Below are 27,043 nucleotides of genomic sequence, written 5' to 3'. Positions count from 1 at the left end.
TTTAGACCTCTATAAATGCCCTTTCCTCAGACTGTATATCTTTATGGGAGCAGAATGTCTCATTTTGCTCCTCTCCAGGGGCTGGTAGTTTTGACCGGCTGGCCTTATGGTTAGCGACCCAATATGTAACACTGCACCACTGGGGCTCCTTGTACACCTACAGTTGACCAGAGATGGCTAGCAGCCCAGGAACCTCAGCCTAGGGACTCTTTTGCCTAATGGAAAAACTAATTTTTAAGGACTATTTGGGAGCTCTGGTGTGCTAGGGTTATGCATTGGTCAGCAGTTAGAAATCACCAGCCTCCGAAGATAAACAAATGGCCTTCTAGCTGAAAAGCAACAAAGCCTACATGGAACAAGCACACCAGCCTGTGTGATCATGAGGTGTCAAAGGGATCAGGTATCAGGCATCAGAAGACCCAGAACAAATAATCGTATTGATTCAAAGTTGGGGGGAGTGTGGAGGGGAGACCCAAAGCACATCTTTGAACAGTTGGACATCCCTTCACTGAAGGGTCACAAGGAAGGGACAAGCTAGCCATGGTGCAGTGTAGCACCAATGAAACATACATTCCTCCAGTTCTTTAATGCTTTCACCACCCCACCATCCCCACTGTCACGACCCCAATTCTATCTTACAAATCTGGCTAGACCCGAACATGTACAGACGAGAGCTGGCAACACAGGGATTCCAGGACAGATAAACTCAAGAACAATAATGGGAGTTGTGGTACCACGAGGAAAAGGGGAAGTTGGAGTGAGAGAGGGCCAACCAATCACAATGATTGATATCTGACCACCCTCCCCCAAGTGGGACAAACAACAGAAATGTGAATGACGGGAGACAGTGGTCAGTGTAAGATATGAAAATAATAATAATTTATAAATTATCAAGGGTTCATTAGGGAAGGTGGGCAAGAGAGGGAAAAAATGAGGAGCTGAAACCAAAGGCTCAAGTGGAAATAAAATGTTTTGAAGATGATGGTAACATATGTTCAAATGTGCTTGACACAGGGGATGTATGGATTGTAATAAGGGCTGTAAGAGCCACAAGTAAAATGATTTAAAAAGAAATCACCAGCGTCCATGGGAGAAAGATGAGACTTTCTAATCCCATCGAGTTATAGCCTTGGAAACCCGCAAGGGCCATGCCTCCTTGCCTGATGCGGTCATTGTGAGTTGGAATCGACTTGACAACTGTGAGTTTGGTTTTCTGACTTTTGCTTTGCGTTGGTGAAATGATTGCTATGGGGAAGTTAATGCTTCAAATAGACAGGGAGGAAGGAGAGAAGGACGGAGAGAAGTGGAAAAAGAGAGAGTGAGTGCATGAGGACATGAACAGATGAGGGGATGAGGATGGGACATTGATTCCACGGGGTGAGGAGCCGCCGGGATGCGACGCCACTCTTTGTCTGGGTCCTTGGAGAGGGTCTAAAAGTTAAGTCAATATTGGCTTTCTCAACATATAGACTTACTTAGATTGCTCTTTAATCCATTTACAGAGAAACAGAAAGGGGACAAATCCATGTGATTTCTGAACTGCTTTTTGGTTAAATTGGACTGTGGTCTGGCCACGCTTGAGAAATGGTCCCCACAAATGGTGGGGTGCATGATTTGGTTTCCAGACAGCTTGTCTTCTGATTGGGCCCAGAGTATCCCCTTGGCCTTGGCAGGGAGGCAGCCCCGTGATCTAGCATAATGGCTAGCACCCAGAGGTAGCATTTATTCTCTACCACCTCCACCAGTCAGAGGTGATGTGAAAGCCTGCCATGGGCATTTACGTAATGCACAATTATAAAGGTCACTTTGGAGCAGAAGGAAGAATATTAGGCTGGGAACTGGGAAGCCAAGGTGCTGGTCTTAAATGGATCTCTAATTTCCTGTGTGATCCTGGGCTAATTTCCTCCCCCAGGTAGTCCTCAGTTTCTGCATCCTTGGAATGGCCGTTTGGATTAGATCAGGCCCAGCAAACATTTGTATCTTGAGTGGTGACTCCCCTCCATTGCTGGTGGTTGCCAGGACGGGGGTTCCCGGGCTTTTTCTGAGTCAGCATGGGGGGCAGCAGGGTGGATTACCAGTTTGGTCAATTTACTAAATTTGAAAAGGAGGTGATTGGATCTCTATGGGCCCTTTCTTCAAAGGCTGACAATCCTTGTGATTTATCGTGTATTCGTTATATGCATAACGTGCTGGGGTGGGGGAGACAGGTCAATATGCCACTACCTACCAGAATCAGCCCTCCATGACTGTGTGTCTCCCTGATTCAGTACATGGCCTGTAGGAGGCGATCTGTCGTGATTTGTTGATGAGGGACCTTGGGTCTTTGTTTATTATTTAGCAGATAGACTAGATTAGGAGTGCACGTACTGGCAGCGAGTTGATTCTGGCTCACGATGACCCTCTACAGCAGTAGTTCTCAACCTATGGGTCGCGACCCCTTTGGGGGTTTAACGAATCTTTCACAGAGGTTGCCTAAGACCATCAGAAAACACATACTTCTGATGGTTTAGAAACCAGATCCGCCCACATGCAGATACGCCCACATACGAGTCCCAAGTATGAAGACTGTTACCCATGCCACACCACGCTTCAAGACAAAATTTCATATTTTTGTAATTAGGAATAAATATTTCACAACGTATACGTAATTACATGTTGTTTTTGTCATTAATCACCATGCTTTAATTATGTTCAAATGGTAACAATGAAAACACATCCTGCATATCAGATATTTACATGAGGATTCATAACAGTAGAAAAATGACAGTTATGAAGTAGCAACAAAAATAATTTTATAGTTGGGGGTCACCACCACAAGAGGAACTGTCTGAAAGCGTCAGGGCATTAGGAAGGTGGAGAACCGCTGCTCTTTAGGGTTTCTGAAACTATGAATCTTTACAGGAGCAGACAACTTCTTGGCAGCCCATTGTCTAACTCACAATGCCACAAGATTGACATTTTGATTAGGTCATACAATTAGACTACTACAATTCAGAGGAGGGAGGCAGTATTGGGGTGGGGTGGGGTAGGTAGGTAGGGACATGAATCAGATAAATGTTTTGAATTTGATTAACTTTAACCTCCATGCACTAGCAGAAAGATCCAATGTTTTCCACTGTCCATGTTGTGTACTTGAGGGTGAATGCTTTCTTCTGGCTTCTGGGTGTCGGTTGTCCTTGGGAATAGACAGCGAGTGATAAGAAAAGGTCCAGTGTCCTGGGTCTCTGGGAAGAGTTGGGGCTTAGTGAGATTGGCTAGCTGTAGCTCTGATGAGAAGGTTTGGGGACTGTGCACAGATTCCACTGGTCACCTCTGCTTTGCCGACGTCCGGCTCCCCCTGGTCATCTATGTAATTCTGCTTTGATCTGATTGAAATAAGGGGTCGAGGGTAACTGCACTTACTACTCTCACTTCATTTTCTAGGCGCCCCCTGGAAGCAGAACATCCCAGTTGGCATGTCCTGAGCCCAATTCTGCCAAGGGTCTGATGGAGCAGGATACCTTTCTCTCCTTTGGTCCCAGATCTCAGTTATATATGTCTGGATAAGAAGCACGTGTGTTTGAATATGAGTCTCTCCTGCTAGTGAGGAGAGAGGCCTGGATGCTTGGATCTAGAAGGAATCTTGAGTGGGCATCTAGTTCTTCTTGGCCCTAGGGAGGTCTCCTTCTCTAGAGGCCCCTCATATTCCTTGACAATTCCGGTCCTTTCCTCTGGATGACCTTCCATCCATTAATTCTCTTGCTTTTTTTTCAAAACCATTTTATTGGAAGTTAATACAGATATCACCATTCTATAGTTCAATCATATCAAACAGCATTGTGTAATTGCTACCACAATCTGTTTCCAAACATTCATTTCCTTTCTGAACTCCTTGACATCAGTCAGCTCCTTTTTACCACATACACCTCCTACCACGATTGTGCCCTCCACCCAGAAACCCATAATCTACCTGCTAGCTCTATAAATCCGTCAATCCTGGGACACATATACTGAAAAACAGAAAAAACACATGACCAAAATTCAAGAGAGTGACCCCAATGACATAACATATCTGAGCTAAACCCCAATATAAACGAAAAAATTACAGAAAATGTTGAGTGGGGATCAACTGACAAGGTATTAGCTGTTCAAGTGAGGTTTATAATTTCTATCTTCTAGAGTTCTCTTTCCAAAAAACTCTACTTGGTAACCACTTTCCACCCATCTCTCTATTATGAATAGAGAGAACTCGCCAGAGGCTTATTTCCTGTGTAGATCCCACAAATTTCTCTTGGGCTTCCACCGTAATCCATAGCCTTCTACAAACCAGATTCTTGCAGTTTAGACTCCGATACTACTCCCTCCTTCTACTTCAGATTATATGATTTACAATCCTTCTGTCACTGATGTTCGTGTGCTCCTCCCATGTGGACTTAGTTGACATCTCACTTAGATGGCTGCTTGTTTGGGTTGGGGAGAAGCCTTTAACAACCCAGACACTATTTTACCTGATAGCCAGGCACCATCTAATTTCTACACCACATTTTTCTACAGCACCCATATCTTCTGTATTCACTTCCCAAGGGCAAGTATGGAGCATCTCCTGCTTTATTTTATGAACCCTGTGTTAGTCCGGGTACACTAGAAAAACAAGTGCATAACATGCGTATGTGTAAAGAGTTTTATATAAAAGAGCAAGTGTATATATAAAAAACATCCCGACCCAGTCCAGATGAAGTCCATAAATCTGATATTAGCTCATATGTCCAATGCCAATCTATAAAGACCTCTTCAGAATCAGGAAGCAAATGCAATAGTGCCAAATGCAGGAAGATCATAGCCGAGTGGGTGGAAAGGCTTCTGGATCCAGTGGTGGTAGAAGCATCCCATGTGGTTCCTCCAACTCCGAGGCTCTGGCTGCTATCAGCTTGTCTCCATGTAGCTTGTCAACAGCATTGACTCTCAGGGAGTGAATGTGTGTCCCACCTCCAGTGAGCTATTTATCTCCTTAGTGCCTCCAACTGAGGTCATTAAGCTGTGACCTGATTGACAGGCTAAACTTCACCCCTTCTCTCTGAAGCTTCAAATTGACAACAGATTATGTAACTACCACAGACCACCCCTTGTCAATTTGACACTATCACACAACTGTCTAACCATATATAATTTTCAAACAAACAATAATAAAATCATATCTGTACATAACTGGATAGTAATAAAATGCATACAATTTAAAAATGTGCCACCTCATTGAAACATTGCATTCTATAAGTGATACCAAAGTAATACCCTATTCCTAGCAATTCCAGTTAAGTAACACCTGCACCTTAATCCTATGAATATATTAGGCCAACCACTTCATGGCTTTATCCTACCCATTTTGGGTATCCAATTTCTATACTGCACCCTTACATCACCCTAGTGCTCTGAGGAGACAATCATATTCTTTGACATGAAAAACCATCATTCCAATTGGAATCTTGTGAAGTCTGCATCCATAAGCAAAGGCAAATCAGGACAGGCCATCCATAAAGTTATCAACAATATGCACCAGTTCAAAGAATCAAAAATCTTCTCTTCATCTGGTCTGGTCAACTCAATGTGGGCTGCCTCACTTAGCCTCACCAAGGTGCCCATTGGCTGCCTTGCCTTTAGCCCACGGGCCCCATCACAATTTCTCAACAACCCTAGCCTCCTTGGACTAGGTCTTGAACTTATTACCAGTCAACCCACTCTCATTTTCTCATCTAATTCCTGCAAACCATGTCCATGGGTGTCAGTGACCAGACTCAACCCATCTCTATTGCTGAATTTCTCTCACTTCCACTCAACAAGTGGATCCAGGTGGTCACCTAGCAAGCATTTCAGTCTGCCCACAGGCTCCCTTTAACTTTCAGTCCTAGCAAGGAGTTTTCTTCATGGTTCCAGATTTTTTTTCAGCCTCAAGGGCAAACCACCAGTTCAAAATTTAAAAATCCAAAGAGTCCCTTGTTTCATTTTTTCTTCAGTCTGTCAACAGCCCCAAAAGCAAGTCTCTTGGAATGCAAATGTCCTGAGTACTCCAAAACACTGGATGGGGCTTTTCTTTCATAGGTTCTTTGCAGGAACATCCTAACCTATTTAAAGGTTCAAATTTTATTGGCTGAAGGCAAGGCATATAAACTCTCTATTTTCATACTTCCCCATAATCATTTCTATCAATCATTATATCAACCATAATAAGCAGAAGAAATCCATATAAACAAAGTATAATCAGATACTAATCTCAGTTCTTAAAAGAGTCAAGTTCAATCCTTATTTAGCTTTATTTTAATCCTTTTCTGAACTATTCCACTAATCCAAAGTATGGGATTAGGCCTCTGACAGCAACAAGCCAAAGGCAGGCTTTCTGTCAGCCATTTTTTCTAAGCAACTCTGAGAAATTCAAGGGGCAATTTTGTCCCCTGAGCTCAAAATATACATTACTCACATTCATTTTCACCATGTCAAAGAGGAATAACCAAAGACAAAAATCAAACAAAATAATCAAAACTTCAACTTCCCATATTCTTTCCAGAAAACAACCCAATAAACTGCATGGCCATATCGGACTTCTGGTTGTCAAAGAAGGAACACTACCATGAGGCAAAAGTCAAACAAATATCCACCCTCCATCTTTGTGATTTCTTTCTCCAGTACCCCACTCCCAAGGTACCATAATGTCTTAGTCTGGGTTGACTAGAGAAACAAATCCAGAGTCATTCATATGTGTATAAGAGAGAGTTATATATAAAACAGCAGTAGAATCTTGAGAAAACATCCCAGCCCAGTCCAGATCAAGTCCATAAGTCCAATATTAGCCCATATGTCTGATACCAATCTATAAAGTCCTCTTCAACCTCAAAAAATACATGTAATAATGCCGAATACAAGAAGATCAGTCCTATGAGTGGAAAGTCTTCTGGATGCAGTGGTGGTTGAAGCATCTCAGCACTGGCAGGAGTCTCCAGATGGCTCCTCCAACTCCAAGGCTCTGGCTGCCATCAGCCTGTCTTCATGTGGCTTGTCAACACCAATGACTCTCAGGGAGTGAGTGTGTGTCCCACCTCCAGTGAGCTATTTATCTCCTTAGTGCCTCCAAGTGAGGTCATCAAGCTTCGATCTGATTAGCAGACTACACTCCATCCTTTCACTCTTAAGTCTCAAATTGACAACAGATTATATAACTACAACAGACCCTTACAAAGCAGATCAGAACAAGAGTGAGCCCAGTGAAGTAGCTAGCAAGTTTAAGGAAGCACGCATTCTCACGTGTAGGACCCTGAGAGAAAATGCCTCCATAAATTTCATGCCTTTGCATGCTTCACTTACCTCATCCTAGTCTTGGCTCCGCTACAGCATCATAGATCCGTAAGCCCTGCTTATTTAGAGTACAATTCTTGTAAAGTAATTAAATGTACTCATCTGAAGAGGGCTCCTCGACTTCTTACAGCAGCCCATTCTGTTTCCTAAAAAAATCTCCCCACCGCTGGTTTTAGAGGTAAGAAATAGCATTAATTGTGCATTTAGATGGGAATCCCTGAGCCACATGAAGAGTTAAGTACTCAACTACTGGCCATAAAAGTGGATGGTTCAAACCCACCCACAGGTGCCCTGAAAGAGACATAATAATCTACTTCCAAATGGTCCCAGCCTTGAAATCCCTGTGAAGCACTTCCACTCTGCACACATGGGGTTATTGGGAGTCAGAAAGGACTTGACACCAAATAATAAGAACAAGAATCTGCAGCATCGTGTGTGCACAGTACAGCCAGTGTGTGTTCTCCATCTCGTTTCATCCTCCTCCCAACAGCTTGAGAGGGAGGGCTGGGCAGCCTGGTGTGGCTGAGACAGCCGACCATCTCTAACCATCCACAAACCAAAGGCCAAACCCACTGCCATGTAGTCGATCGCAACTCAGGTGACCCTACAGGGCAGAGTCGAACTGCTCCTTAGCATTTCCGAGACAGTAAATCTTTATGGGAGCAGGCAGCCTCGTCGTTTTCCTCCTACCTTCTCTGCTGACTCAAAGTCCCAAACGTTTCTCCTGGCAGCCGCCATCCGTGGAATGGAGTCACCACTGAAGACAGAACTCTTTACTGGGCCTGATCTAATCCAAATGGCCATTCCAAGGATGCAGAAACTGAGGACTACCTGGGGGAGGAAATTAACCCAGGATCACACAGGAAATTAGAGATCCAGTTAAGACCAGCACCTTGGCTTCCCAGTTCCCAGCCTAATATTCTTCCTTCTGCTCCAAAGTGACCTTTATAATTGTGCATTATGTAAATGCCCATGGCAGGCTTTCACATCACCTCTGACTGGTGGAGGTGGTAGAGAATAAATGCTACCTCTGGGTGCTAGCCATTATGCTAGATCACGGGGCTGCCTCCCTGCCAAGGCCAAGAGGATACTCTGGGCCCAATCAGAAGACAGGCTGTCTGGAAACCAAATCATGCACCCCACCATTTGTGGGGACCATTTCTCAAGCGTGGCCAGACCACAGTCCAATTTAACCAAAAAGCAGTTCAGAAATCACATGGATTTTTTTTCTGTATTACTACGAATGGATTAAAGAGAGATCTGAGCCTGAAAGTTAAGAACGCTAACCTTTGCTTAACGTTCAAGCTCTCCCCACAAGGACACAGAAAGGGAGGGACCAAGGGCTGCTATTCTTTAGCCTGTGCACTCAGTGTCGTCCCGTCCTCCTCAGCATCCATGTGTGTGTCCTCCTGTGCTTTCTCGCTCGTCTGCCCGCCCTCCCTACCTTGTCCCTCTCCTTCCTTCATCCCTCCTCCTTCCCCTTTTCTTCCATCCTTTTATCTCTCTCCCTCCTCCCCTCCCTCCTTGGTTCTTCTCTCTTTATCTCTCCCATTGATTTTTTTTTCTACTTTACTCCTTCTTTCCCTCCCTTCCTCCTCCCTCAGACACATGCTATGCTTTCAGTTCCCGGAGTCCTGTTGCACCTCTGGGACTTTACATATGCTGTTCCTTCTACCCAAAACACTCTTCCTTGCCCATCTCTCCAGGGCAACTGCACATCTCACCTTCAACCTTCACTTCCTGCTGCCAAAGCCCTTTTCTGCACAAGCATGCCTTGGGAACCTCCCCCTCTGCTCCCAGTGCATGTTGGCACCTGTCCTCTGTGCCCAGGGACGCCGCCAACGTTCATGCTGACTCCATCTCAAGCTACAGGTTTTTTCCATAGGGTCGCTCTGAGTAGAGACCAACTTAATGGTCCCTAACAATCACAATGTTAGCTTTCTGGAGTGGGTAATACCTCGGTTCTTGGCTTCGCACGATGAAAGACTTCACGCAACTTCTGTTTTGTAATCCAAGTGGGTTTTGATGAAGGACAGGATGTGTCAGGTCTTACAGTCTCAAAGGGGTTCACAACGTGGCCCGAACCACCATGTAGAAAAGAGCATTCCTGTTTGCAGATCTTAAGGGGGAACCCAGGAGGCCAGGAGCCCAAGAATCCTACAGGTTGAGAGCATGTGGGCCAAGAGACTGTGAGCCCCAGTAGGCCCAGAGCGGGCGCATGCATGCCTGCGCAGGGGAAGGAGACGCAATCCCCTCTACCTCCCTCTGACCAGGAGCAGGGTAAGAGAGAGTCCCAGAGCATGCTACCTGCCTTTATTCTAGCCCACCCCCTGGCTGAGGGAAGGCGTGGTTGATGGTATTGGTTGAGCGCATTAGCTGAGTTAGGCCCACCTGGGTGAAGTCATGATGAGCCTGGCCCTAGTTTGACCACCCAGGTGTACCTCCCACCTGGCTTGGGGCTTGAGTACGAGCATGCTCAGTTTGGGGTCTTCATAGGTGCCTAATGGTTGCCTAACTTCTTTCCTCCTAACCTTCTTTCCTTCTAACCTCCTGTATGGGGGCCTTTGCAGGCAAGGGAGGGACAACCCCTTGCTCCTAAGCTAGCTACCTAAGATCACCTCAAACACCTCCATTTGCCTCTTCCTATCCCTTCCCCACCCCTCAAGGGATACCTGGTGACAAACGTTTACATATGGGGTTAATACTGAAAAGTCAACCGAAATCAGGAGCTTTCGACGCCAGTACAGAGTTACAGTTATGGAACCCCCCAGGGGCAGTTCTATCCTGTCCTAGAGGGTCGCTATGAATTGGCATCAACTCTATGGCACTGTGTGAGTTGACAACCCCTTGCCACCCCCACCCTGCACACATGCACACAATCTGTGCTTCCAACTTCCTCCTCGAGCCTGTAGGCCCCTCCCCTAGTTGTCCTCAACCTTCTGGTTCCTCTTCTTGCCTGCTCTTTCCTTCCCGATTCCCCATTCCTACCCCTGGCCTCCTGGGCTGCCACCGCTAATGTGACAGAAGCAAGCAAAATCTTCCAGGGGGACCCCTTTGGTGGCCCCGGGTGACTCTCAGGATGTGGTGCTGTTCGGGGTGTCATTGAAAATTGTTTCTACCTAGTCTCATTGCCAATCTCAGCTCACTTGAAATTCTGATTGACAACTCCGTATCGATTCCCTGTTTCCAATTGGCATTGCAACTGAAAGATGAGAATCTGAACACTGATCTGGTCTTTCCTCACAAATCCCTAAACAGCAGGTTGGCTTTTTGGAAAGAAATTGTCAGACTAGAGAGAGGAGAACCATGTCACAAATCCACGCACCTCACCCTAAGAGTCCAGATGGATTCCAGTCTCCAAGACCAAACATGTAAGAGAGGGGACATAATAGACATCACGAAATGATAGGACACTCAGGAGATGTTCTCACCCCCTTCCTTTATAGCTGAGGAAACAAGGTCAATGAAACAAATACAACAACAAAATACAATCCTCTTTTCCCTTATTTTGTGGTCTATGAAGTTGCTGTTTGTTTGTTTGTTTGTTTGTTTGGGCCTGTTTGATGTATATGGGAAACAAGGCTATCCAACAATAAACTAAAATTTTATTTTGCTGCGTTATTATAGCAATCCCATCGGAAATAACTCGCAAAAAAACCTCACATCATCCCTACTTCAGGATGTCGCCCTGGCTCCAAGCTCTCTGCTGAACTGTGGTCGCTGGGCTGTTGCATCATCTCTGTCATTACAAGTCATAATTAAAGGCTTTACTTTTTTATTTGTTTTTAATTAATCCATCAATTAATTAAAATATAGACATCAGAACGTACCCTCCTTCACTCTTCCTACACGTACCAGGCAGTGATGTGGGTTACGTTCTACTTGTGCCACCTCGGTGCACAACCTTCTCCACACATTTCACCGCCGTTAGCACACATTCCATTCCGTGCCCCACCAACCTTCTCGTACTTCCTGTTTGTCGATTTCATTTCCTATGGATGATTCTTGAAGGTGCATGCAGGTAGTCCCCAGTTTGTGACAGGGCTCCATTCAGGCAAGTCCGTCGTAAGTCGGTTCTGCCACAAGTCAGGACTCCTTTTTCTTTACGCTTCCCTCATTACTGCCTTTTGTTATCAGTGTCTTCATGGAGTTGATCTTGATTTTCCTTTCGGGTGGGGACCATTCCCAATAAACTTTTGTGAGTGGAAGCTAAGAATAATATCAATCAGGCAGCTTTTGATGTCACACATGCTGGGACGCCTCCCTGGGCTACACTTGGCAGATATTGCATGTTTTGTAAATGGAGCTCTATGGCAACGTTGTATCGAGCGAGCCTGTGGGCGCCATGGCTGCACCAGCCTGTGCTCACTTCATGTCTTGGTGTCCCATTTTAGTAGTTCTCCCATGATTTCAAACTTTCCCGTAATGCGATAGCACATTGAACAGAATATACTACGGAGCAAGCATAATTTTCACATACACTGGGAATCAAAAACAAACCATCTGCCTCATTTTATCAAGAGAGTCGCTTTCTGGTGGTGAGCTGTAACTGAACCAGCAATATCCCTGAAGTAAACTGTCTTAGTAACTAGAAGATGTACCCCAAAAAAACCAAGATCCTAACTTCAGTTGTTCTGTCTCTAAGACATCATAACTTGGAAGAACCAGCAATGCTTAATGCAGACAAAAATAACAACTCACTTCTATCAAGTGGATTCTGACTCATGGCATGCCTATGGGACAGGGTAGACTGGGGGGTTCTGAGACTGTAACTCTTTACTGGAGTGAATACCTCATCTTTCTCCTGCAGAGCGGCTGGTGGGTTCGAACTACTGACCTTGTGATTAGTAGCCCAACACATGTAAACAGTCTATTGTAACTAGGCTAAACTATTATTTGGTGTAAAGTTGGGCTGCTAAACATGGCAGTTCAGCCCATCAACTATGTTGCAGGAGAAAGTTAAAGTTGTCTGCACCTGGAGAGAGCTGCAGCCTTAGAAACCCAAAAGGTCTTCTTTGATCCAAAGATGATTCAGGGCACACTTTCAAAGTGTGAGGATTTCCTAAAGTAATGGATTTGGGCTGGGAGCAGGGGAGCCTCAATTTGGAAATTTGAATTTGAAAATTCCCTCTCAATGCCAACTTCCTGGTTACACAAATCCTCTGATTAAAAGGTGAGAATTTAAGGTACTTCGGGCCAGTCAACCCATCTACTGACATAACCCTTCTCCATGAGGAACAAAAACTTTGCCCCATAAGACCTCAGTGTCTTTCTGAAAATTCCTGTTCATCAAACCTGTCTAAACTGAGTCTGATTCACACAATTACACGTCAGTAATCCCGGAGACAAATTCTTTCATTTCCGCGTATTCTTCCAGGGTCAGCAAATCCTATGCAAGTGTTCCGTTTCTCAGATTCCTTCCAGCTTTTCTACCCAGTAGCTTGCCTCTATCAACAAACGCCTAAGTTCACGGAGGGGGTCATGCTGGAAGTCAGGACCTCTTCGTGCATATTTACTCTGCACATGCCCAAGTGCTCAGATTTACTGCAGGGGTGGGGGTTGAGGGGCTTGAAATGATTATGTATAAAATATCCTGTCTAAACATAGAAATGTACAGTCTCTACCATGAGGGGAGCCATGGATATTTTACTGTTTAGACAGAGCTTTGGTTTGAATGGGGGGGGGAGGGGAGTGAGGAACTATTGAATTAAGGCAGGGGAAGATGGACGATGGTTGAAGGTGGTTCCCATAACATTGAAGCCAGTGTGAGTAAATTATGTTCTTTTCAATGCACTTTCAATCTTTCTCATCTCAAGAAGACAGTCTCAGTGAAGTGTCACTATGTCTCTAAAGGGTAGGTCATTCGTTTGACTCTTCACTGATAGGTTAGAGCTGAGTCCACTCCGGTGCCTCTGGAGAAAATCCCAGCTATCTACTACCCTCCCATCACCTCCAAAATGAACATGCACACACACACACACACGCGCGCACACACACACACATCGGTCACTGAGAGGCTCGTGCAGCACAGTCCTACTCTGACTCACAGCGGGTCACCAGGGGACAGAGTTGACTAGACAGCCATAGATGGGACCAACTACTGATCTTCCTTCGTAACTTTGAGCAGCCCTCAGGATCAGAGTATGGGCAAGCTGGTGGTGGTGGTGGTGGTAGGTGTCATCCAGTTGGTTCCAACTCACACCAAGCCTCTGCACAACAGAAGGATACACGGTCTAGTCTGGCTCCATTCTCGCCAGTGTTACGTTTAAGCCCATCCTGTCAACCGATCTTGTGGAAGGACCTTCTCTTCTGCACTATCTCTCCATTTACCAAGTAGGACATCCTGCTTCGGGGATTGGTCTCTTCCTGACAACATGTTCAAAGCAGATGAGATGAAATACTTTGGACAAGCAGCAGCATATCGTTAGAATTTTTACCTCTTCCCTTTGGGGGTTAGTTTTATTGTTCTCATTATAATGTTTACCTTCTCTTCTGGCAAGTACTTCTGTTTGTTTTCATTTGTGAGTGTTGTTATCGTTGTTAAGTGTCCTTAGTCAGCTCCCACCCATAACAACCTCATGCACACCTCAGCAAAACACCTCCCGTCCCTGGACCATCCTCACAACCCTTCCTGCGCTGGAGCCCAGTGTTCTCTTTACAGCCACTGTGAATAGCGATATAGAAAGTTGTCCCTGAAACTTACGTTTAAAAGAAGGTGAGGTGATGTAATGAAGAGTATCATGTGAATTGCAGTAGTTTGGCTATGAAAATAGGACAAAAGCTAGCACTAGTACCCACGAAAGCCACTCATGGTACATGAGAAAGGATCAGTGATTGTCATCCGCTGCTGCGTAGTAGGTCCTAATTCATAGCAACCCCGTGCACAACACACTGAAGTACTAGCAGTCCTGTGCCCTCCTCAGAATCGTGTTTAGGTTTGAGCCTGTTGTGTCAGTCCATCTTGTCAAGAGTCTTCCTCTTTTTTGCTGCCCCTTCACTTGACTAAGCATCATGTCCTGCTCCAGAGACCGGTCTCTCCTGATATCATGCCCAAGGTCTGTGAGGCAACGCCCTTCTTCGGAGATCAATGTCTTTGCTCTGTCGGCAGTCTCTGGTGCTTCCAGTATTCTTCACCGGCACTGTCGTTCAGCCACATCAATCCTTCCTCAGTCTTCCCCGCTCAATGTCTGGCTTGCATGTGCGCAGGAGGCGATTGAAAATACCACAGCTTAGGTCAGGCGCAGCTCAGTCCTCAAAGGAGCATCCTTGCTCTGGAACACGTTAAAGAGGGCTGTTGCAGCGGCCTTACCCAATGCCACGTGGCTACACAATGGAATCCCAGCGTTTCAAGGAATTGTGCTGCTTGACCAAAAAAAAAGGAGCATTTGGTAATTCACGTGAATTCTCTTCCATTCCTTAGTCTGGACGGAGTTCTGGAAGCACAGTAGGTGAGCCCTCGGTTGCTAACCGAAAGGTTAGCAGTTTGAATCGCCCATTCGGCTAGAGAAAGGCGTGGGTGCCGGCTTCTGTGAAAATGCACATCCTTGAAGGTCCCTGTGGGGCAGTTCTCGTCCGCCACACGGCGTCACTATTAGTTGGACTGACTAGAAAACTTTGGGTCTGAGTGTGGATTGGGTTTCGGTGTGGCCAGCTCAGGGGTCTGTCTGGATTTCCAGAATTCGGGCCCATGTTGTCATGTTCTTGGGTGGAACAGGATACAATGAGACTCGAAAGCAAATACGGATCATAGCAACCCCAGGCCGGATACGCTTCACCATTTACAAAAGACTTCCCCTACGCTGTGGCATTTAGAGGAGCCTACTCATGAAATTTGGAGTTCTAATCCCTCTCTCATTAAAGTGCTGTGTGGCCTGCAGCCAGTTACTTAACCTCTCAGAATCTGTGTTTACTCCAGTCCAACGCATCTTGCCAGGGTTTTAATGAACCAATGGCCAAGTGGTCAGACAGCAAATACCATGCTGCAGACATGTGGGTTACAGTAACCGGAGGACTCACCCCTGTGGGGAGAGTTCAAGTATTAAATGGCACGTTATGCTAATAGCAAATGGTACGGGATAATTTGGGCCGAATTCATTCTCCCACTGTATGCTCTAATAGGATTCTGGCTTATGAAATAGGCCTAAGGGCCAAGACATAGCTTGTGTTCTGGTAACTGCTGGGAGGGAGTACTATTTTCCCAAATCTTATTATCTGAGAGGAGGGGCCGCAGGGAGAGCAGAAGCTTATGAAAGCCTCATACCTGCCACTCCGAGAGAGGTTCCGGACACAGTGAATGATGTAGCAGACTAGTCGTAAATCACCAGTCAGTGCCTGTGGTCCCTTTGCTCACACCAGAGCTGCAGAGCAGCCATGAGGTTGGTGCTGAATGGAGAAGAGGCTGGTACTGTGGTGTTCACTGGGTGATACGGATGACAGGTGACAGGATGTCCCAGACCCAGCCGGAAGCAGCAACAAGATCAGAAGCAGCCATCAACCTGGCTCTGAGCTGCCTCGAATACACACATGTATCTGCACGCATGCACACTCGTGTACATGGCTAAAAGACAACACCACGTTGAATGCCTATTCTGTCCCAAGAACCCTCCTCAGCAGGTGACATCTCAGTGAGGGACTCCTTTCAAACCAACTTATTTGACAAATGAGAAACAGAAAGTTGGGAGAGATGAAGGGCATACAGCCAGTGAATGACTAAGACAGGATTGATTCCAAATCATCGGTTCTTGTCACTCTTCTGCACTCCTCTGTATGACATCCCACAGAATCCTTCCAAAATACGTGCAATATGAGCACACACGGCGCATCCATAAACCCGCAGAGGCATTTTACAGACACCTTCTACCCCATAGGTGCCTACAGCCAACATAAACACTTTTAATAAACAAAACGAGAGGCACACATCATTCCACTATTTCCTAAATGCTTCCTCCACCACCCACCACCCACCCCACTACCATGACTCAGTTCTACCTTATACACATTGATACAGATAAGAGCTCTCAACACATGGAATTCAGGACAGATAAACCCCTCGGGAGCAGTAGTGGGAGTAGTGATATCATGAGGGTAGGGAGATGGTGGGGATGGGGGAGGTGGTGGGGAAAACTCATCACAAGGTTGGATATATAGCCCCCCTCCCCCAGGGGGAAGAATAACAGAAGGGTAGGTGAAGGGAGACGATGGACAGTATAAGACATGAAACAACAATAATACATAATTGATCAAGGACTCATGAGGGCGGGAGGGTGGGGACGGAGAGGGAAAAAAGAGGAGCTGATACCAAGAGTTCAAGTAGAAAGAGAATGTTTTGGAAATGTTGATGGCACCATAGGTACAAGTGTGTTTAATACTATTGAATGATGGATTGTTATAAGATTTGTAAGAGCCCCCAGTAAAAGGATTATAAAAGGAAAAACCAAACTCCCTGCCATCAGTGGATTCTGACTCATCACAGCGATCCTATGGGACGGAGTAGAACTGCCCATGTGGGTTTCCACGACTGAGTCAACTTCCTACTCTCTGGGGGAGTAGAATGCCTCAACTTGGTCCTGCCAAGCAGATGATGATTTTGAACTGTTGACCTTGGTTAGCAGCAACCCAGCGTGTAACCTACCAAACCAAGCTCCCACATCCAACATAGCCACTGAAAAAATGCCCATTCAAAATGCCACGGTTACCAATATTGTCTCACTTTATATTCACACATACACACATATTAACACAACTCACTCCAACACAAACATCCCAGGCATACCCTAATCCCAGGACATATCCCACACACCCATCCAACATACACGTTGCATGTACATATGTACACATCACACCTAAAAGCTATCCATCTCTCACAAACGTCCATTGTAACATTCATAGGAACAGAAAAACCATCTGTCCCTCGTCCTTTCAATCACAACTCACTCTTCAGGACATGGACAAAGGCTCTGTACATTACAAAGCAGTGTCTATACAACCCTAGAACACCTCTGAATCTTCAAAGGAACGCCAAATTGCCTCCAATATTTCTCATTGCCTAGCATTTAATAACCGTCTAATTCTTTTTAAATTGTTGATCAATATATACTATAAGCATGACCACTTCTTGCTAACCAAGATACCTGATTGCTCATGTTACACATTCATTCATTTGCTGTGCAATAATCGAGCACCACTGATGTTTGTGTTCCCATGGTAGACACCATGGGGATTAAAAACTAACAAACCCACGTAACTGTGTTTCAAGATAGCATGAGCCATGGACAGGGCGAAGGGAGATGAAAAAGAAAAAGGAGACAAGCTGGCCCTGGGGTCCCCCATCTGAGAGAAAGAAGGAATCCTGTGCTGTCTGTGGGAGCCGTGATCTGGACAAGGGGGGTTGGGAAGGAGGCTGCTGCCTTCAGTTGGTGAAATGAATCTGAGACACAGGCAGGACGTCTAGACAGACAGACTGTGATGTGTTTGCATATGAAGAAATGAGTGTGAGGAAAAAGACCAGAGTAGAGGTAGGGATTTGAGGGTCATCCATGAGAGGTTATCGCTTAAAAATTAATTGTTTGTTGTTGTTGTTGTTGAGAGGTTATTGCTTAAAAATTAATTGTTGTTGTTGTTAGGTGTCATCTAGTTGATTCCAACTCACAGAGACCCTAAGTACGTACAACAGAATAAAACACTGCCTGGTCCTGCCCCATCCTCACAATTGTCCCTGTTCCTGAGCCCATTGCCGCAGCCACTGTGTGACTCCATCTCCTAGAGGACCTTCCTCTTTTTCACGGTCCTCTGCTTTACCGAGCACAATGACCTTCCCCAGCGACTGCTGCCACCTGATAACCTGTCCGAAGTATGTGGCACCAAGGCTCGCCATCCTGACCGCTAAGGAGCAGTCTGGCTGTGCTTCTTCCCAGACAGAACCATTTGTTCTTTTCACAACAAAATACTTTCAGTAATCCTCGCCAATACCCAGTTCAAATGGATTTTTTCTTTAGTCTTCCTTTTTCGAGATCCAGTTTTCATATGCATATGAAGCCGTTGAAAATACCATGACTTGGATAGGGTGCTCCTTAGTTCTTAAAGTAACATCCTTGCTTTTCAACACTGTAAAGAGGGCTGTGCCGAAGATCTACCTAATACAATGTGTCATTCGATCTCTTGACTGCTACTGTCATGAGCACTGATTGTGGATCCAAGCAAGATGAAATCTTTGACAACTTCAATCTAATAGCTGAGGTTCATCAAAAGGTGCTCCATGCATTGTTGCTGCTGGGGGCTGGGGTAGGGGTGGAACCAACTCATGACCTCTTGCGACCAAGCAGAAATGCCTCACTGGTTTTCTAGACTGTTCCTTGTGGAAGCAGATCCCAAGGCCTAAGTTGAGTAGTGGATGCAGGGGCAATCAGGAGGGAAAGGGGAAACGTGCTGCTTAGGGAACACTGTGCTTCTGTGCAGGCTGATGGTAAAAACTGAAAAAGGATAACAATGACGGGCAACCTGAGGGACACCATCAATGTCACTGGATTTTACATGTGATGAGTGTTCAAATGACACATGTTTACCAAATTGTATGTCTTGATGTTACGGCTGTCTCTGGGTGCTGCAAATGATTAAGCAGTCAGCTATTAGCCAAAGGTAGTTCAGGCCTTCCCAGAAGCCCCTAGAAGAATAGCCCTGGAGACGGAGATCCAAAAGGCCACATCCAGAAAAGCCAACAGAGCGCAGGTCCCCCCTGTAGCACATGGGTCGCCAGGAGTCTATGTGAAAGGACGCCACAGGACTGCATCCAGACGTGGTATTGTTGAAAATTAATGTCTAGCCCAGGAAAGAAGCTTGGTGGCAATCACAGCATGGAATCAATCCGCTGGAGAAAGAGGTTACAGTCAATGAGGTCAAAGAAGAAACCAAGCCTCCATGCTTCGCACTGTCAAGATGCGAAGCTCTGGAACAGGATGAAGCGTACTTCAGATAGCATGGACTGTGACGAGGTGGCGCAAACAGGGAGAAAGACAAGAGACCAGAAGGCAAGCTGGCTGTGGGCCTCCAGTCTGAGAGAAAGGAGAAGTGCCGGTTGCTGTTGTATATGCAACTTTCACATGCACGTGAAGTAACTGAAAACACCATGGCTGGGGTCGGGCCCAGCCTGTCCGCAAAGGAACATGGTTGCTTTTCCATGTTCTGAGGAGCACCCAGGCAACACATTCATGTAATGCAACGTGGCTTTGGCCCTTTTTTGGTTTTTGCACCCCAAACCATTTTCTTAGGCTCTAATGCAGACATCATGCCACTCTACACTGTAATCACATCAATCATTATTGCGCAAGTGCTACCAAAATCAGTTCCAAAATGTTATCTTTTTAAATCATTTTATTAGGGGTTCTTACAACTCTTATAACATTCTATACATCAATTACATGCAGCATATTTGTACATATGTTGCCATCATCATTTCCAAAACAGTTTCTACTTGAGCCCTTGGCATAAACTCCTCTTTCCTTCCCCCCTCCCCCTCCCACTCTTTGAATCCTTGATCACTTACATATTGTTGAAACATTTTCTTTCTTCTGAAAATCTCGATATCAGCTCCCCCCTGGCTCCTCCACTTCCCCACTGTACCCCCCCGCACCCCCCCCCAGGAACCCTTATTCTAGTTGTTGTCTCTATGGGTGCGTCCATCCTGGGTCTCATATACCAAAAAAATATAGAAAATCACATTTAAAATATTCAAAAGGCTACTCACAATGACAAAATACAACAGAAATAAACCCCAATGAGAAAAATAACAGAAAATATTAAAACCTAGATCAAGCTCAAAGTATATGAGAAGGGAGACGGCATTTGATCTTTGGACAGCTGCCTCCATGAGCACTGATTGTGGGTCCAAGCAAGACAACATCCCTGACAACTTCACCCCTTTCTCCATTGATCATGATGTGATCTCTTAGTCCCATTGTGGGGATCTTGGTCTTTTTTATGCTGAGTTGCAATGAAAATCTTTTACATACCTTAGAAACACCGTGGTGTAAATGAGGTCCTGAAACTACTTTGCTGCGAGGGGAGAAAGGATAACAGAAACTGTGTGAAGCTTCTCCAGCAATCTGGTTTCAAATCTCCCAACTTGATACACAGAAACAGACCACCACACTGGGACTTCCTGTGGGTCCCAGGCACGACCCTTCCTTTGCCTGAGCCTCCATTTTCCAAACTGAGCATTTTCTGAAGTGTGTGTTTCATGGACAGTCGTCCTGGGTATCGCAGACATATGTGCTTGTTAAATGTTGTGAAAATGCTGCAGGAGAGATGCCTGATTGAATTTGTGTTCCCAAGTGCATTTGACTTCGGCAATCTATTTTTAAAAAATGTCAGATGGGTCTTGACTCAGAGCAGAGAATATCAGAAAGATGTTCACTTGTGTTTCATTGACTGCGCAAAAGCGTTCAACTGTGTGGCCCCTAATAAACTGTGGATAACCTTGAGAAGAATGAGAAATCCAGAGCACTTCATTGCGCTCACTTGGAACTTGTACGTGGATCAAGAGGCACAACCGCAAACAGAAGGGAATCCTGCATGGTTTAAAATCAGGAAAACTGTATGTCAGGGTTGCATCCTCCCACAATACTCGTTCACTCTGTGTGCTGAGCAAATAATCTGAGAACCTGGATTACACGAGAAGTAATGGCATCCGAACTGCAGGAAACATTAACAATCTGCAAGATGCAGATGGTACTACCTTGCTTGCTCAACATGAGGAAGACGATGCACATGCTGATGAAGATCAAGGATTGCAGCCTTCACTATGGATTAGAACTCAATGTAAGGAAGACCCAAATCCTCGCAACTGGACCAGTACCGTCATGATAAATGGAGAAAGGCTGAAGTTGTCAAGGTTATTATTCTACTTGGATCTACAATCAATGCTCACAGAAGCAGCATCAAGACATCAAAAGACCTCTTGCATTAGGTAAATCTGCTGCACAGGACTTCTTTAAATATTGAAGAGCAAAGACATTCCTTTGAGGACTAAGGTGCCCCTGACCCAAGCCATGGCGTTCTCCACTGCATCACATGCATGTGAAAGTTGGACATTGAATAAGGAAGACTGTGGAAGAATTGCTGCATTGGAAGTGTGGTGCTGGAGGAGAATATTGAAAGTACCATGGACTGCTGAAAGGACCAATCAATCAGTATTGGAAGAAGTAAGGTCAGAGTGCTCCTTTGAGGCAAGGATGGCAAAGATTCCCATCTTACATACTTTGAACATGTTGTCAAGAAAGACCACTCCCTGGAGAAGGGCATCATGGTTGGTAAGGTGGAGGGGCCGGGAAAAAGAGGAAATTCCTCAACAAGATGGACTGACACAGTGGCTGCTGCATCAGTGGGGTCAGGCATAGGAACAATGGTAGAGATAGCCCAGGATCGGGCAGTGTTCCCCTTCCACAGGGTTGCTATGAGTCAAAGACTACACAATGGCACCTAACAACAACATTCTGGAGACGAGGCTTGGGAAAGGTTACACTACTTGGTTTCTGAGGTCCTTTTCAGCTGTGATGTTCCTTGGAGTTCCATGCGAGTGCAGGCATCTAAGGAGGAACAGGAAGGGACCCACCTTCTCTTACAAGAAAATGCAGAGTCAAATGTGACAGCTCCAAACTCCAAAGATGCAACCTTAAGCCAGTCAGCAGCTTCTCACCCCCAGTTGGACACTGCCAGGATCTTACTTTGACGAGTGTTGAGGCTGAGTAAACAATTTAGTCTGGGCTTTGCGTCATTAAGAACCTACAGTCCTATAGTCTCCATTTCTCAGGCTAAGCACACTGGTGCTTCTACAGGGTCTGGACAATGCTGTCTCTGGTCACAGCATATGAAAGCATCATTGTTTTGGGTTTTTTTAAATAATTGTATTGAGGACTCCAACTCATCACAATCCATACATACATCCATTGTATCAAGCACATTTGTACATTTGTTGCCATCATCATTTTCAAACCATTTTCTTTCTACTTGAGCTCTTGGTATCAGCTTCTTACTTTTTCCCCTCTCTTCCCTACCCTTCCTCCCTCATGAACCCTTGATAATTTATAAATTATTATTATTTTTTCATGTCTTACACTGACCGATGTCTCCCTTCACCCACTTTTCTGTTGCCCATCCCCCTGGGAGGGAGTTATAGGTAGATAATTATGATCAACTCCCTCTTTCCCCCTGCTCCCACCTTCCCCTTCCCTCCTGGTATGGCTACTCTCAATATTAGTTCTGAGGGGTTTATCTGTCCTGGATTCCCTGTGTTTCCAGCTCTTAACTGTACCAGTGTACAGGCTCTGGTCTAGCCAGATTTGTAAGGTCGAATTGGGATCATGATAGAGGAGCATTAAAGAACTAGAGGAAAGTTGTATGTTTTATCAGGGCTATACTGCACCCTGATTGGGTCTTCTCACCACGATCCTTCTGTGAGGGAAATGTCCAATTGCCTACAGATGGGCTTTGAGCCTCCACTCTGCACTCCCCATCATTCACAATGATATGATTTTTTGTCCTGGGTTTTGATGCCTGATAACAGATCCTATCAACACCTCATGATCACACAAGCTGGTGTGCTTCTTCCATGTGGGCTTTGTTGCTTCTGAGCTAGATGGCCGCTTGTTTACCTTCAAGCCTTTAAGACCCTAGATGCTCTATCTTTTGATAGCCGGGAACCATCAGCTTTCTTCACAACATTTGCTTATGCACCAACTTTGTCTTCAGCAATTGTGTTGGGAAGGTGAGCATCATGGAGTGACAGGCTAATAGAACAAAGTGTTCTTGCATTGAAGGAATACTTGACTAGAGGCCCAATGTCCATCTGCTACCTTAATATTGAACCTATAAATATATGTGCATATTTCTATTTCCCCATCATCATATATACATATGTCTACATATGTACGTGCCTGTATTTACACCTTGATAAATGCCCTTTGCCTCCTAGTTCTTCCCTTTCTTTCGAAAGGACCATTGTTAACCCACTGCTTTCTCTCCTTCTAGCCTTGCTGCTTCTAAAGAGGCTGATGCTGCCCGCTCCGCTCCCAAACCTATGTCACCTTCGGATTTCCTGGATAAACTCATGGGGAGAACGTCTGGATATGATGCCAGGATCAGGCCCAACTTTAAAGGTAGAGAACACATTCTTTCCTGACCCCCAAGGAGGCATGCTGCTAGATTTTAGAAGCAAGCAGCAATGGTTCAGTGTGTTAGCAAATACCTGGTTTGAATCCCTTGCCTTATTCCCTCTACCCAAGGCAGACAATGCTCGTTCCTCCTAGTCCCTGAGGCCAAAGCCTTGGAGAACTGAATTCAACAGGATGCTGGTGGCTTAGCAAGGACTCACTATGTTATCCGTGAGGAGCCCTGGTGGCACCGTGGGTAAAGCACTCAGCTGTTAACCAAAAGGTGTGCAGTTGGGACCCATGAACGGTTCTGAGGGAGGAAGATGTGGCAGTCTGCTTCTGTAAATATTACAGCCTGGGAAGTCCTATGGGACGTTCTACTGTGCCCCACAGAGTCACTATGAGTCAGACTTCACTCAGGACCAGTGAGTTTGGATTTAGATCACTAGCCTTGAATAAAATGCACTGGTAGTTTTACTGATAAAACTGATACAACTCTCCCTTTTTAGGAAAGAGAACCAGGGAACCCTGGTGGGACTGTCAGTTAAGCATTGGATACTAACCATGGGCTGGCAATTCAAACCCACCAGCCACTCTGAAGGAAAAGATGAGGCTGTCTGCTCCCATGAAGACTTACAACATCCCATGAACACTAGACAGGGCCCTTGTGAATTGGAGTCAACTTCATGCAGTGGGTATGCAAGAGACCCATGTTCAACACCACACCGAGGCACCTCAGGTGTAGCTACTACACATCTGTCAGTGGAGGCTATCATGTCGCTGTGTTGCTATCATGCTAAACAGGCGTGTGTGGAACTTCCAAACTAAAACTAGGAAGAAAGGCCTGGCAGTCTACTTTATTTTAAAAAAAAAAAAGGCAAATAACACCTTAATGATCACAACAATCTGATCCTCAACTGATGGTGTTGGCACAGTGTTTTGTTCTGTTCTGTTGGTCATCAGACCACCAACTAGACAGTAGCTGACAGTCAGAGCTGTCCTGGGTAAAATGAGGAGAAGGGAAAGTGTGGAATGTGGGGATGTGGGTTGAATTTTGCTTTAAACACGAACCTACCCTTTGACCTTGGATAAGCCTCTTCCTTTCCCTAGGCCTCAGTCTGCTCATCTCTGCAGGGATGGAGTTGCTGTCGTCATGGTTTTCAAACTATGAGTCATGGAGCTTTGGGGCATCGTGAGCAAACCCACACCTGCTTCTCCCCAGGTCACTCCCCTTTACCTGGAGGGGCTTTGCACTAAAACTCACCTGCTGCAAGGCCCTCACAGACTAACACATCACTTAGAAATTCTTAAGCCTACATCAGAATTACAGTGTCAAAGGCCTACAGGGTTTGGGTAGGTATTTAAATGAGTAAAACAATAGAAAGCAGTAGAGACAGACTGTGGAGAAATGGAGATGCACATAGGCCCTCCTCTACATGAGACCGTAACCAAGCCCAAACCCACTGCCACCCAGTTGATTCCAATTCATAGCGACCCTGCCAACGTGGGGTTTCCAGACTCTAGATCTTAACAAGAGACAGCCTCATCTTTCTCCGCAAAGTGGCTGCTGGGTTTGAACCACAGACCATATGATTAACAGTCCGGAGATTATCCAACAGTACCACCAGGGCTCCTTCTAAAAGAAATAAAACAAGAAAAAGAAAAAGCCAAACTCACTGCCATCAAGTGACTTCTGACTGAAGGCAAGCCTATCAGGCCTTCTGAGATGGTAACTCTTCACAGGAGTATGAAGTCTCCTCTTTCTCCTGCCTGAGAAGGGACTGCCTCCCCTTAATCCTCACCTGAGGATGCCCCACAGAAATACAGGCTGGGGGTGCCATATCATCCAATATGCGAAAAGGAATCGAGATTATGCCTGAAATTTTCTGATTCTTGTGAGCCAGACATGCCATTGGGAGCCAGTTATCATCGCTAATCCAGGTGATCCAAGCAGGTCCTTTCTCACCATCACTGGAGAGCCTACTGTCTATAATAATAAGGGACCAATCCTCCTGCTGTCTAGCCTAGTCCATGGCGGCCCGGGTACTACAGGAGAGGCTTGCCAGGCCTTTCCTTGCACAGTGCCATGGAGTGGGGTCACACTACCAACCTTTGGCTTAGCAGCTGGGTACAAACTGTTGGCTCCACGCACGGACCTAAGAAGGGGACAGTGACATGTATTCATTGATGCTTTAGGATGTGGGGGACCGCTTCGGACTTCTGAGCAGACTTCGGTAGCTGCACTCTTAAGGCCTCGCCTGGGAGCCTGTGAGTGTTGCTCTTCATTCCAGCACTTCTGCAAAAATCTTAGACCCAGCCCCACAGCTAGCCTCCTCATCAATTCTTGATTCCAGATGTCCGTCTTCACTAGCCCCATTGGTTCAAATCCAAGATCAAATAAGGGATGTGACAGCTGCTACCAACCAAGAACCCAAACTCACTGCCACCAGTTAGTGCCAACTCACAGCCCCCCAATAGGACAAGGTAGAACTGCCCCTGTGGGTTTCTGAGACAGTAACCCTGAGGGTGTGGGGGTTACGAATTTGGGCTGTGGTCCTCAAAGGTCTATAGTTTGAAACTCCCCAGCTGCTCCTTGGGAGAAAGATTAGGCTCTCTACTTTTATAAACAGTTAACAGTCTAAGAAAGTCACAGGGGCAGGTCTACCCTGCCTTAAGTGTCGCTGTGAGTGCACATGGACTCCACAGCAGCTTCTTCTTGTTGTTGTTGTTGTTGTTGTTGTTTAACCTCTTTACAGGAATAGAAAGCCCCATCTTTCACCTATCAACCCAGTGTGAAACCCACTACCAGCCCCAGGGCTCTTATCAAACACCCTAATATTAGCTCACTTCGTCCTCCATTCTCCAAGTCCCGTTCTCAGAGGAGTGGCCCTAAGACCCCTTACCCTGTTTCCCTAGAGGGTCCCCAGCTCTCCCAGCACCTGGCCTTTGAACGCACACCCCCAGCATGGTTCCCACAACCCTGGCTACCCTCAGCACCGAGGTTCCTGTCACAGCTCCCTCAGCTCCAGCTCCTGCAACAGGCTCCCATTGCCAAATCCGCTGCGGGGCCAGGCAGCGATAGCTAACACTGAGTGCAGCAGGCTGGGCCTGAGAAAGGTAGGGCGACAGCGCAAGAAGTCCCCTTTCTCAGTTCCTGCCCAGATCAGACTTAACTCTGGAGCTTTCTGTGAAATCTTTTAAAGTAGGAACGCAATCAAATCTCTTTTGATAACACCGTGAATCACAACAAACACGTCTAACAACTGGGTAAGACCCAGGACCACTAGACTGCATCCTCTGTCCAGCATTCCAGCCCACGCCGCCGCCTGGTGGTAAGACTGGAGAGTGCACCCTGAAGAGCCACATCAGCACTCCGTGCATGCAGGGTTCCCCTCTGCGCGCCCCTCTGTGCCTGGCACAGAAAAAGCCCTCAATAACTCTTTTGTAAACGAATAAATGAGTAAACAAAAGAATATACTGGGGATTAGCGTGGCTAAGTGATTTTCTCAAGCCCTGCTATCATCAGTGATATGCTAGTGATTATTTAATATACTTACTTATTGAGCAGTGGAAATTTTAAT

At 45.8% G+C, this 27,043-nt stretch overlaps 1 protein-coding gene across 3 annotated transcripts in view; it reads left to right on the top strand.

Moving 5' to 3' along the window:
- The window catches only part of GLRA1 (glycine receptor alpha 1), a 164,064-nt gene that overhangs the window by 42,672 nt on the left and 94,349 nt on the right, over positions 1-27,043 (top strand). For 2 of the 3 annotated variants that reach the window (XM_075543165.1, XM_075543164.1), the window contains exon 2: positions 23,341-23,468. In XM_075543165.1, the coding sequence (XP_075399280.1) occupies positions 23,341-23,468 (128 nt within the window). Of the gene's footprint in view, positions 1-23,340; positions 23,469-27,043 lie in introns of those variants that run through there. The other variant, XM_075543166.1, reaches the window with a different exon arrangement.

The sequence above is a fragment of the Tenrec ecaudatus genome, chromosome 2 (genome assembly GCF_050624435.1).
Source record: "Tenrec ecaudatus isolate mTenEca1 chromosome 2, mTenEca1.hap1, whole genome shotgun sequence".
Classification (NCBI taxonomy): Eukaryota; Metazoa; Chordata; class Mammalia; order Afrosoricida; family Tenrecidae; genus Tenrec; species Tenrec ecaudatus.
The sequence above is the reverse complement of the archived record's forward strand: the minus strand, read 5'-3'. Positions and strand labels throughout refer to the sequence as shown.